This window comes from Neofelis nebulosa, chromosome 12 (assembly GCF_028018385.1).
Source record: "Neofelis nebulosa isolate mNeoNeb1 chromosome 12, mNeoNeb1.pri, whole genome shotgun sequence".
Classification (NCBI taxonomy): domain Eukaryota; kingdom Metazoa; phylum Chordata; class Mammalia; order Carnivora; family Felidae; genus Neofelis; species Neofelis nebulosa.
The window spans coordinates 90,299,660-90,312,510 of NC_080793.1; the positions used below are offsets into that span (position 1 = coordinate 90,299,660).

Genomic DNA, 12,851 nt, shown 5'->3' on the forward strand with positions numbered 1-12,851 from the left:
AGCCCCACGTCAGGCTCTGTGCTGACAGCTCGGAGCCTGGAGCCTGCTTTGGGTTTTGCGTCTCCCTTTCTCTCTGCCTCTCCCCAGCCTGCGCTCTGTCTCTCTCTCTCCGTCCCTCTCTGCCCCTCCCCTGCTCGTACTCTCCCAATAACTAACTAACTAAATAAATAAATAAACAAACTTTAAAAAAAAGTAAAAAGAGAATGTGTATTAGTCCTACTAGGTCTAAAAACTTTTAAGCAGGACAGATACACAGAATTCAGAATCTGGTGTCCAAGACCCTTCACTGCAATTTGAATTGCCCAGTCTCTCGTCTGGGAATACCGGCCAGTTCCATCAGCCTCCTGGCCTGTGAACAAAAGGTAGGAATATACAGGAACTACAATTTAATGGAAAAAAAAACATGACAGAAAAGTTTACTATTATGAGATTTGCATCAAACATTTTTGAGGTAATATTTTGATGCATGTCGGGAGTTGACACATTTTTACTTTACTTTTTCAATTTTTAAAAACATTTCTTTGTTAAAAGCCAATGACTTTTACATCATGTCCCGTTTAGAATATTGCAGAGTTCAAGTAATCGGAGTCCCCATGTTATAAGAAAGCGTATCTAAGCACTTTCCCTAATGTAGTCAGTTTTCTTCATCTTGCTAAAACCTACGGTATAAACTTGTACTTGTCACTCAACTTCATTACCGAGAAATAAACACTGTAAATCTGAGAACAGTTTCTGAAATGCTCAGCCATGAATTGTATTGGCATCATTAGACAAAAATCTTTCCTGACTCTGCCCAGTAATGCAGTCTGCATTTTATGGGCTCAACGTCTCCATATGGGAAAGATGGAAAATTCAAAGAGAAAAGAAAACACCTGGTCGGTTCAGTTTTCCCCCATTTACTTTCTGTGTGCAACAATTAACGTGGTATCCTGAAACGCCGTTTTTGAGAAAGTTGTTTACTTTTTTTATTTTTTAATGTTTACTTATTTTTGAGAGAGAGACAGAGTGCAAACAGGGGAAGGGCACAGAGAGAGGGAGACACGGAATCGGAAGCAGGCTCCGAGCTGTCAGCACAGGCCCTGACACGGGGCTCGAATTCACAGACTGTGAGATCATGACCTGAGCCGAAGTCGGACACTTAACCGACGGAGCTACCCAGGTTTCCCCTAAGTTTATTCTTTTTAATGTGTATTTATTTTGAGAGAGAGAGAAAAAGAGAACAAGTGGGGGAGGGGCAGAGAGAGAGGGAGGGAGAGACAGGGTCCCAGGCAGGTCCCACACCACATTGTCAGCATGAAGCCTGACACGGGGCTCGATCTCACAAAGTGTGAGATCATGACCTGAGCTGAAATCAAGAGTTGGGCGCTTAACTGACCAGGTGCCCCAATAAAGTTAAGTTTAAAGCACTCTCACTGCATTGTCACCAACGAGGTGACTTGCTGCATTAAAACCCATGATGTTCAGCATCCGGGTGAGGAACAGAGCAGCTCGTCTCTCTCAAAGTGAGTGTTCATGCAAGCATTTGAGGGGAACACACAGGGAGGACAGCGTGTGTGCATGTGTCTTCCTAGTCAATTTCAAATAGCTTCCGGCAAGACCACGCATCTCACCATCACGCCTGCACTTACAGATCACATGACTGAAAAGAACATGGTGTCCAGAGCTGGAAAACAGCCTCTGCAGTGCTACTGAGCCAGCCGGAGGAAGGGTCACCCGGAGTAACAATAATTGGAAAAACACAGAAGGCTATTTCACAAGCAAAATGCAGAGTACAAGTCCAGCATGGCTTACTAGAACATAGTTGGCGGGGAGGGGCTGTTTTTGTTAATTAACTTTTGTCTGCATGAACTTGGAGTACAAAGAGTCTTTAGGAGATTTTTGAGAAGACAGATATGAAGTCAAGCATGTTCTTATTTATATTATACAGCCAGATTCCTGCAGTCTTGATTTTGCATAAGAAATATTAGATAACTTGTAATTTTAGGAAATATTCAATTTAATATTGATGGAAACAAAATCAGCCAATATGAACGATCAAACCCAATTTTCAAGGACTTTACACTTTTATCTAATGGCATCAATTTTCTGGAGCAGGTACATGAATAAATGTATGTGTCTATGATTTACTTCTTAAAATCTATCAGTTTTGAAAAATTACACATTCAGGCACATGGGGATGCTAACTTTTCGGCAATTTATGTTCCTTTGTATAAAACAGTAGCGTGCATTGCATCAGTGTGGGCATTTTGTGCAGTGTATCATCGGGAACCCAACTCCGGACATCAAAATGGGAACTTTAAAGGAACCCGAATAGAGATTTCAAAAATAAATTACAGGAGCACTTAGTCTTATGTTGAGAGAGGATACTAACTCAGCATTATTTCCACAATGACTGGCACTTCCATTAGAGAACTCACAAGAAAACACTGAAAAACGTGGTTATGTAGGAGTCAGGAGTCATGGCTTTCTGAACCCCTTGAACCCTGCTCGGGAGGGGGGGTTCAGGAGCGGGGGGGGACTTGCAGATATATATTCTTACTACTCTATGCAGTGATCAGCTATATATAAAATTCCCGGAAGAGGCCATGATATTTCAGATATTTCTAATTTTTCATACAAAGTCGTAAAAGCTCAATGACTTCTATGCAAAATAAGAAACTAGGAAGGTAAGAAAGACCACCTTCTTTAAAACCTCCAAGTCCCACAACACAGACCAAGGAAACTAGTCATACAATCAGGTAATCTAACAAGATCTTCGTCAGCAGATCACGCACATTAGTTTCAAAAAAGCTAAAACTACTATGTATGAAGAATCATCATCATCATTATAATCATCCACATTTTATACAATTCACATTTTGCATCATAATACCCTAAACTGAAGTGAACCAACACATTCTCCAGCATTTACAAAGGCAAAGGAAATGGCAGGAAAGAATCTGGGATGCTGGCTTTTAACAGAAAATATATACAGATAATCCTTCCGAAGGAATATTGATTGATAAACTGTGTATCTCAGTCTCATTTTAGGAATGCGTATGAAATCAGAGGGTAAAATGAAGGAACAGTCAGTGAAATGTGCATTGTGTACAATTAGAGTAGCAACAACCTCGTCAGTTGATTGCCACTCTCTTAAAAAAATTAAATTTGCAACAAGAGTGGTCTAAACATAATAAATAAGCTTTATACTTACCATTTTATAAAGGCTGCTTATCATATGCTGTTATTAATTTCTTAATTAAATGTAGTAGAAATAAATTCATCTCAAACATCAGCATTTTCCCTTCTAATGTTTATAAACTTCCCAGTGTCACCATACTGACAGCACAAGAGGCCTGAATCATAAAGATATTCTGTCCCTGCAAATCAGAAACACAATACACAGGCCCGTTGGGATTCTTTAAACTAATTAAATATGGTGCTTATTTAGTTTTGACAGTCTTTGGGCAACCACTGGAAAGTTTAGATGTTGAGCTGGCTATTAGAGTAACCACCAGACCAAAAATAGTAAATTTGATCATTTATTTTTTTAATGTTTATTTATTTTTTTTTTGGGGGGGGGGGACATGTGCGAGCCCAAGAAGGGGAGGGGCAGAGAGGGGAAGAGAAAATGTCAAGCAGGCACCATGCCGTCAGCACAGGACCTGACTCGGGGCTCAGACTCACAAACAGTGAGATCATGACCTGCGCCGACATCAAGGGTTGGACACTTAACCAACTGCGCCACCCAGGTGCCTCTGATCATTTAATTATTAATTGGAACCTAGCTTCAAATGAGAAGATATTTTTACTGGAATGCTAAAAATTATCATGAATGATGCTTTGTAATTATCTGGAGGAGTAAATATCTGGCCAGAAATGCTTCTTCATAGTAAACGGCCATGAAGGTGGTCGTCAGGTCAACAGCGGGCATGCTCTCCCACCCTAAACTCACCAAAAGTCTTCATTGTGTCCTTACTCCGCCCTTCCAGTCTATTTGGCTACTTACTGGGTTCCCACACTTGATTTTTAAGGACATAATAAAATTCAAGCTATACTTAAACTATGATCTTAGAAATACCAAAGGAAGGGAGAAAAATACTCAGTTCCTTAGTAATATCTGCAGACTTTACATTTATAAGGGACACGGTTAATTTAAAATTTTACTTTCTGGGGCGCCTGGGTGGCTCAGTCGGTTAAACGTCCGACTTCAGCTCAGGTCATGATCTCACGGTCCGTGAGTTTGAGCCCCGCGTTGGGCTCTGTGCTGACAGCTCAGAGCCTGGAGCCTGTTTCATATTCTGTGTGCCCCTCTCTCTCTGACCCTCCCCCATTCATGCTCTGTCTCTCTCTGTCTCAAAAATAAATAAATGTTTAAAAAACATTTTTTAAAATAAAATAAAATTTTACTTTCTGAATTAATCTCACCAAAAAATGCATCTATCCCTTTACTTTCAGGCAATCTCTACACCCAACATGGGAGCTCAAACTCATGACCCCAAGATCAAGAGTCACACACTCTTCTGACTGAGCTAGCCAGGTGCCCCTAATCTATCCCTTGAAAAGGTAGTAAAATATTTGATTTTTAAGTGTGCTTATTAACTTATTTAATCCACTGAACTAGTATTTGTGCAAAAGATAAAAAGTAATTTAATCGGTGACACTCAAGAAGCAAGAATGAATGAATGCATCTCCAAAAAAGAAAGCCATTAGCTTCCTTCCCACCGATAGGAAGGGAATCTGTTTTCAACAGGAGCTGTCACCCAGGTACCTGCCAGGCCACGTCCTGGGACGGAACCGTTTCCCCATCACGATCCCATGGCAGCTTCACATTGCACGGATGCCAGGCAGTGGCTTGTTAAGTGTTCCCCAGTGCCTGTGACATTGGCTCATTCACTCGTTGTTTTAGTTACTCATGAGAAGCATACTTGACTAGTCACCCATCCAGAGTGTTCTAAAACTAAAAAGGCATGATAAAATAGGAAATAGTCTAGAGCCTCCAATAATTCCCTTCTGATCTGAACCTCATTTACGATCATTTGCTGGCAACCGACAGGGAAGGGAGATGTCAAAACAAACAAAAGAGATTAATACTAAAGAAGAAGGAAGCTAGCAAAATGATAACATGTTGAACCTGCTTCCTCATTTTCATTAAACTGCGATACAATTACTTTTTGAACCGCAAGAATGAATATTAACGAAGAATAATTATTCTGAGGCAGAATCATGATGGATTAGCAACAAGACGGCATCAGACTCACCATCTCTGCGATTAAGACTTGCAAACCCAGGGCCGTGGCTGCTGGACAGCTCCGAGGAGCTGCTGAAGGACGCTCGAGGCAAGGTGGATGCCAGTGGGGCGTCACAGCTATCTGTGCGGAAAATACCAAGTTCAGGTTAACCCACTGCTCGAGGCTGTTCTGTCTTCTTCTCTCCTTCCCTCTCTTCTTCCCTCCCACCCTTGCTCCTGTCCTTCCTTCTTTCTTTTCTTTTTAGTTGACAGGCTAAGAAAATGCGAGAACCTGCAGCAAACAAACATCAGTCTCAAGCAGAAACGTGTTAGTAAATGTACAACCACGGTCTCTTAAAGCAAATAAAGGCCCTGATTGGGAACCTTGGTCATTTTCCGTGGTGTAAAGATTCCCATCGTGGCCACTTCGAAGCTGTCAACGTGGCATCATCGATCATGGAATTGGAAAGAGGTTCACACATGTCACGTCATTAGATAGTATTTCCACCATATGCAAATACAAGATACAGAAACAACATCCAGCGCACAGATAATAAATAGAAAAAGGCCATGAAATTAAGTAATTAAGTGGTGTGTTTGGAAAATTTACCTTTGTTTTTAACATGATTTACTTAATTGTAACTTCCTATCATTTCATCTTTAATGACGGCTGTATTTTGACAGCTGACTTACAAAATTCATGAGAAGTTAGTGATTGGCTCTTGCTAGCTGCTAAAAGTTGGCTCCAGCCCACTGCCCCTCAATAGGGAACTATTAGAAGAATTTCCTTTAAAATCAAAAAGAAGATTTTAATAGGCATCACCACTTCTGTTGAAAGCTTCTCTGAAAGGCCTATCAGTACATAAGAGAACATTTAAAAATTAAAAGCACAGAATTGGGAAAAAACAAAAAAAAAGGAACTGTCATCACTTCCAGATGATATGATTGTGCAGGTAGAAAATCCAAAAGCAACTGACTAGCTTAATAGCCCAATATCCCACACCGATTTCATTTTAAACTCAATCTAGGGTTAGAAAATAAATTAACCAGAATACCAAATAATAACAAAACACATAAAGTATCTAAGAATGAATCTTCCAAAACTGAAAAACATTTATGGGGATTATTATAACAACTGTATTGAAAGACATTACATAAAATACAGACTCCAGTCGTCGCCAACAGGAAGACAGTATTTTTAAAGGATCAGTCGTCCCCAGGTTGATCTAAAGATTCATTAGAAGTCCGATGAAAAGCCTAAGAGGGCTTTTCAGACACACTGAATCAAGGAACCCTGCCTGACCTGGTTCATAACATGGAATACAAACAGGATTTAAGAAGCCTATAAAGACAAATAGAAAACAAAGAACAAAAACGACACCTTCATTTTCATTAACCTCTAGCTAAAATTCAGCATTTTCTTTAATCATGAATACAGGCAAATCACAATGTTTTCAGTAGTGCCCACAAATTTGCTACCATCCTAAATTACAGATATTTTTATGGCAGTCATTGTTGTCACGGCTATCTAGAAATATTATTTATGATTCTCATTACTTCAAAATAGCGGTATTCAACTCACCACCGGATTTTGTTATTTAATGTGCTAATAACTAAGGAGACTTATTATATTACAACTTCTAATTTATTGATATCAGCATTTCACTATAATTAGCTTTCTTCCCAATCATATATATATACGTATACGTATACATATGTATGTATATATATACATATACATATATATATACGTATACGTAGACATATATACGTGTATATATATATGTATATGTATATATATACGTATATATATACAGACAGACACACATATATGGGTGTGCACACTGGAAGTACAAAGCTGTTGAGTTATTACTGGGGCATCATTAATATTTCAGGAAATTCCAGAGGAGGGGGGTTGTCTACAGTTCACAGTCAACAGTGCTAACTCGAGTGTTAGCCTAGAACTTTCTCAGGGGATGCCAGCACGTTGAGCAGACCAGGCCCGCCTTATTCTGCCTGTACGTAAAGAGGTCCCGGGGGCCTCGCCACTACCTTGAAGGTTGAGAGCAAGACAGGATTATTTCCATTAAGGCCCGTCTTGGGAAGCCTGCTCTTTTCCCAGCCTTGGCCGCCACACAGATTCCTTCGAGAGTCTTTCCCGATGCTACCCCGTCAGCCCCCTCCACTCACACCACTGTGATCTCACTGCTTACAGTCTCCCCTTAAGCTGGAAACCTAATGAGAACTTAGCATAGATTTTGGAGCCAGACTTGGGTGGGGCTGGCATTGGCCAGGCTGCCTACTCTTCCGGTGGCACTCACCCTTTCCTAAGCCTCAGTTTTCTCATCAGTTCAATGGGAATAACTGTGCAGATAGCGCATAATTATACCACGGGGAGTCAACTCCCCCAGCAGTACAGCAAGGAGTCACGTAACTGTCAATGGCGAGTCACACACTAAGAAGACCGCTATGAGCGTTGAAAGTATTTGCTTTTATCATTCTAACTATCATAAAACAAGTCAACGCTTCGTAAGTTCCTTCAAAATATTCTAGAAGGACACTTTCGTGTATACGTGGAAGGCAATGTTCAAAGTTCCAAACCATATTGTCATTTTTTTATTCTTTCCTCAAAGAAGACATAAGAAGCTTGGTCTTTAAAAAAACAAAAAAAAGTAATAGCTTTTGTGATGTAATCCTTCCTTTGGAATAACAATTTATAAAATTTATTTTAAAACTGTCTTTATTTAGTCTAACTCAGAGGCTTCTAAAGACGGTGTTCCAATTTACTCCAACATAGTAAATCTTGAGAATATGTGTGGTCTAAAACAAGGTGGTCACATCCTATGAGGCACCTGGAGAGGAGCGGCTGTGGATTTGGACAGTGTTTTCCAAGCATTCGGTGTGTTTCTCACTGAATCACATCCACGCAAGGTAAAGGCTCAGGAGTCATCCCAAACCTCCAGTAACTGCTGTTTTCAATCTGAAATGTCTCTATTTTCTACTAAGATTCCTGGAGCAAAAAAAATGTCAAGACCCAATTTCATTTCCTTTTTCTGGCACCATTAAAAGACATTCGAATCCCACTAAATGAATATCATTCTTATGAATAATCTGAGGAATACTATTTCTGTCCAAAAAAATAGAGGATCCCTGAAACATTTCAAAGCTACAAGAATTATTCACAAATTATGGTTTTTAACAAGTGAAATGGCAAAACAACTTTAAAGAACCACAACTTATCACTTAGGGGGAGAAGCAACTTGAGTACAAATAATGAGCTTATGAGAATTAACATACGAAAATAGACAGAGAATATTACAGTTAAAGAAGCTAAAGTAATTTTATTTCCCTTCATAATAACCACTCATATTCATAAGAAGGATTCTATGCAATAATCTTAATTTTGAAATGCATTCATCCGTCAGGGGTCCAAATGTACTCAAGGTTACGTTCTCAGAGAAGCTTAAGGACTCTAACAGAAAGGCGATGATCCATTGTCATGTGTTTTAGAGGAAAAAAAATAAACACGCCACAATTGTTCATGATTTATGTATGACTCAGATCAGAGTGCTAGGGACATCCTTGTGTGCATTCTGATATAATAAATTCATATTTATGGGATGCTCAAACCTGGTCTCAGCAGTTGTCCCTGTTACGATGCCGTTTTAATCAAAAGCCTATTGTTTGTCTCACCAACAGAACAGCCTTAGACTGAAATTATAAAACAATATTTCAGCTTCCGTTTTTCAAACTCGTATCTTTTTTTTATTTTTCCAGATGAAATCTTAGAAATCTGGAACCTCCCGCAACTGGGGAACATAGCCAATCTGAGTGTGAAGCGTGGGGGAGGGGCAGAGAGAGAGGGAGACCCAGAATCCCAAGCAGGCTCCAGGCTCTGAGCTGTCAGCACAGAGCCCGACACGGGGCTCGAACTCACAAGCCTTGAGATCGTGACCTGGAGCCGAAGTCGGATGATTAACCGACTGAGCCCCCCAGGCGCCCCGGATGCATTACCTTTTGGACAAGATTAACAATTCCTCAAACAGAAAATTCATGTTTGCTGGCTGCTTGTTTTTCGGACTTGAACATATCATAACGGACTCTAGTCCCTGGAGTGGACGAGAGAGCGAGTCACAAAGTCCCCTGGAGCTGGACTTCTGGCCCTACTTGCCCTTCCCAAGTGGGCAGCTTGAATCAAGGCCCAGATGCACACAATGCCACGCCCCTTGGCCACTGGACCAGCAAGAACATTTGGACTCAGTAGAGCCTGGTGATACCTGGGAATCTCCCTCTGCCAAGAGGACTAAGACCCGGAGCCGGTCTGTCACTCCAATATCCACCATTCCTGGTGGCCCATCAAGGCCTCTGAGAACTTTGTGAACATCTAGGGCCACCTTCCTGCCCTTCCCGAGGTATGTGCTTACAGAGTCCCAATCCATGCAGATTCCCAATCCATGCAGAGTCCCAATCCATGCAGAGTCCCAATCCATGTCTTCACTACTTTGGACCACAGTTCTGAACTTGGCCAAATGTTCTGGGGCATGGGCCCGTTTCCAACCTTCAGAGGCATACACCGTGGACAGGAGGTAATGACCCCCCAGAATCTGTAGGACATTCCAAGTTTGTAAGCATGGCATACAGGATGCTCTAGTGACCCCTGAATAATTCTCCACCCCATCTCACCCACCCCTACCCTCACGTGCCCCTGAAAACGTGTGCTGCTGTGTGCTCAGGCCTGCAACCACCCCATGTGGGTCTCTACTTGGCAATAGCAACTGGGCATTCCATGAGCTTGGACAACTGCACCAGTCTGTGCTGGTTACCTGCATGACCCTCGTGGCCCGGCCTGTTAGAAACTCAGGTGGAGAAAAGCGGAGGTGATTTCCGATTTCTCGTCTGCTCCAGTAAGTTACACATCCCAATAACAGAATATAGTTGGATCGCTGGGAGAACAAAGTCAGAAAGGGCCCATTATTCCAAGTTCCTGGCTACTTTAATAATTTCACACCTGCAGAGGGTGGACACCTGTCCATTAGTACAGTCCAAAGTGAAGCACTTTTGTTTTTACTTCTAGGCTTCCTCTCTTATCGTAACGTATGTCATGAATTATCTCAAAGATTTGGTTTATGTTCACTGTATTGAATCACAGCTGTTGAATGAATACATCGAGATCCAGATGTTGCCTATGAAATTACTCCTCAGCACTGAAGGATTCGCTGTTTATTGTACATCAAATAGTAACACTACAAAAACAACTTGCCGTTAATTTTAGTGATGCGATATAGCAAATTAATATCCATTAACTGCACCCACTATTAGGTATAAATGTGAAATAATCATTGTTCTTACGATTAAATTATACCTCATGTTCCCTCCAGCTGACTGAATTCATACTGGTAGTGTTTCCTCTTTTAGATCAATGCATTTGTAAAATGCCTTACATGTTTTTGAGAAAATTTTAAATTACAAAATAGTATATTCCAAATTCTGAAATCCAAATGGTAGGTAATATGTAGCTGGGCAGATATTTGTTAATAAAAGGAGCTTCCAGGGGGGCGAAGGTGGGCTCAGTAGGTTAAGCTTCCAACTTCGGCTCAGGTCATGATCTCACACATTGTGAGTTCGAGCCCCACATCGGGCTCTGAGCTGACAGCTCAGAGCCTGGAACCTGCTTCCAATTCTGTGTCTCCCTCTCTCTCTGCCCCTCCCCCACGCATGCTCTGTTTCTCAAAAATGAATAAATGTTAAATTTTTTTTTTTAAAAAGAAGCTTCCTGCCTACTGATCTGACTTTAAACTTCCAGAAAATCTGTAACTCAAATACACAAAATCACCTTTGAAAAAGTCTTCTTGTTAGAACACAAATCAATAAAATTAAAAATAGGAAATCAGTGGAGAAAATTAACAAAACCGAAAGTTGGCTCTTTGAAAAGACAGTAAAAGATTCTAGCCAAGCTGGCTTAAAAAAGAGAAAGAGAGAAGACAAAAATTATCAGTATCAGAAATGAAAGACAGAACATCACTACAGATCCCATGGACATTAAATGGCTAATAAAGAAGTAATACGGACAACTCTTTGCCCACAAATTTGATAATCTAGATATGTGAGGGTTGATGGGGGGTGGGAGGGAGGGGAGGGGAGGTGATGGGTATTGAAGAGTGTGTCTTTTGGGATGAGCACTGGGTGTTGTATGGAAACAAATTTGATAATAAATTTCATATATTAAAAAAAGAAAAAGAAAACAAAATAAAAAAAAGATAATCTAGATGATATGGACTCCTTACAAGATATAATCTGCCAAATTCACACAAGAAGGAAGACAATCTGTATGGGCCTATATCTATCAGAGAATTTGAAGCTATAATTAATAACCTTCCAAAGCAGAAAGTACCAGGTCTAAATGGCTTCAGTGGTAAATTCTACCAAACATTTAAGGAAGAAATTTTATCAATTCTCTACAAATTCTTTCAGAAGACAGAAGCAGAGGGAATACTTTCTAATGCGTTTTATGACAACTGAATTACCATGGTACCAAAGCCAATCATTGATTTTACAAGAAAAGAAACCTATAGACCAATATCTCTCATAAATATAGATGCAAAATCCTCAACAAAACATTAGCAAACTGAATCCAACAATGTATAAAGAGAATTATATACCATTAACAGGTGGAATTTATCCCAGGTATACAAGACTGATTCAACAACATTCAAAAAGCAATTAATCTAACCCACCACATCAACAAGCTAAACAAGAAAAATCAGTCATTTAAACAGGTGCACAAAAAAAATATTTGACAAAATCCAACACCTATTCATAGTAAAAACTCTTAAACTAGGAACAGAGGGGAACTTCCTCAACTTGAAAAAGGATATCTACAAAAAACCTACTGTGAAATCATACTTGAAGGTGACAAACTTAAAACTTTCCCACTAAGATCAGTAACGAGACAAGGACGTCCCATTCTTTTTCACAATCCTACCGGAAGTCTTAATTGATGCAATGAAACAAGAAGAGGAAATAAAAGGGATACAGATCGGGAAGAAAGAAATCTGTCATTGTTCACAAATGACACGATCATCTATGTAGAAAATTCCGAAGAATTGACAAAAAAAAACAACAACCCTGAAACTAATAAGCCAAGAGGATATAAAGTTAACACACAAAAATCAAATAGTTTCCTATATACCATTAATGAATAAGTTGAATTTAAAATAAAAACACACCATTTACATTAATGCCCGCCCAAAATTATGGAATACTTGGGCATAAATCTAACAAAATATGTACAAGATGTATATGAGAAGAACTATAAACACGGGTGCATGAAATCAAAAAAGAGACTAAATAAATGGAGAGATATTCCATACTCCAGAATAGGAAGACTCAATACTGTTAGGATGTCAGTTCTTCCAATTTGGTCTATCAACCAAGGCAGTCTCAATCAAAATCCCCGCGACTTATTTTGTGACTATCAACAAACCGGATTCTAAAGTTTACATGGAGAGAAAAAACAACCCAGAATAGCCAACACAATGTTAAAGTTGGAGGACTGACACCACTCGGCTTCAAGACTTACTACAAAGCCACGGCGATCAAGATGATGCGTTATTGGCAAAAGAACTTGACAAACAGATCAGTG

At 40.0% G+C, this 12,851-nt stretch overlaps 1 protein-coding gene across 3 annotated transcripts in view; it reads right to left on the minus strand.

Annotated features, from left to right (window-relative positions):
• Window positions 1-12,851, minus strand: part of LOC131492158 (contactin-associated protein-like 3) — a 194,680-nt gene that overhangs the window by 156,660 nt on the left and 25,169 nt on the right. For 2 of the 3 annotated variants that reach the window (XM_058695863.1, XM_058695861.1), the window contains exon 2: window positions 5,241-5,351. The exons of the other annotated variant lie outside the window; for it this stretch is intronic. In XM_058695863.1, coding sequence (XP_058551846.1) covers window positions 5,241-5,351 — 111 coding nt within the window. The remainder of the gene's footprint in view (window positions 1-5,240; window positions 5,352-12,851) is intronic. 3 annotated transcript variants of the gene reach the window in all.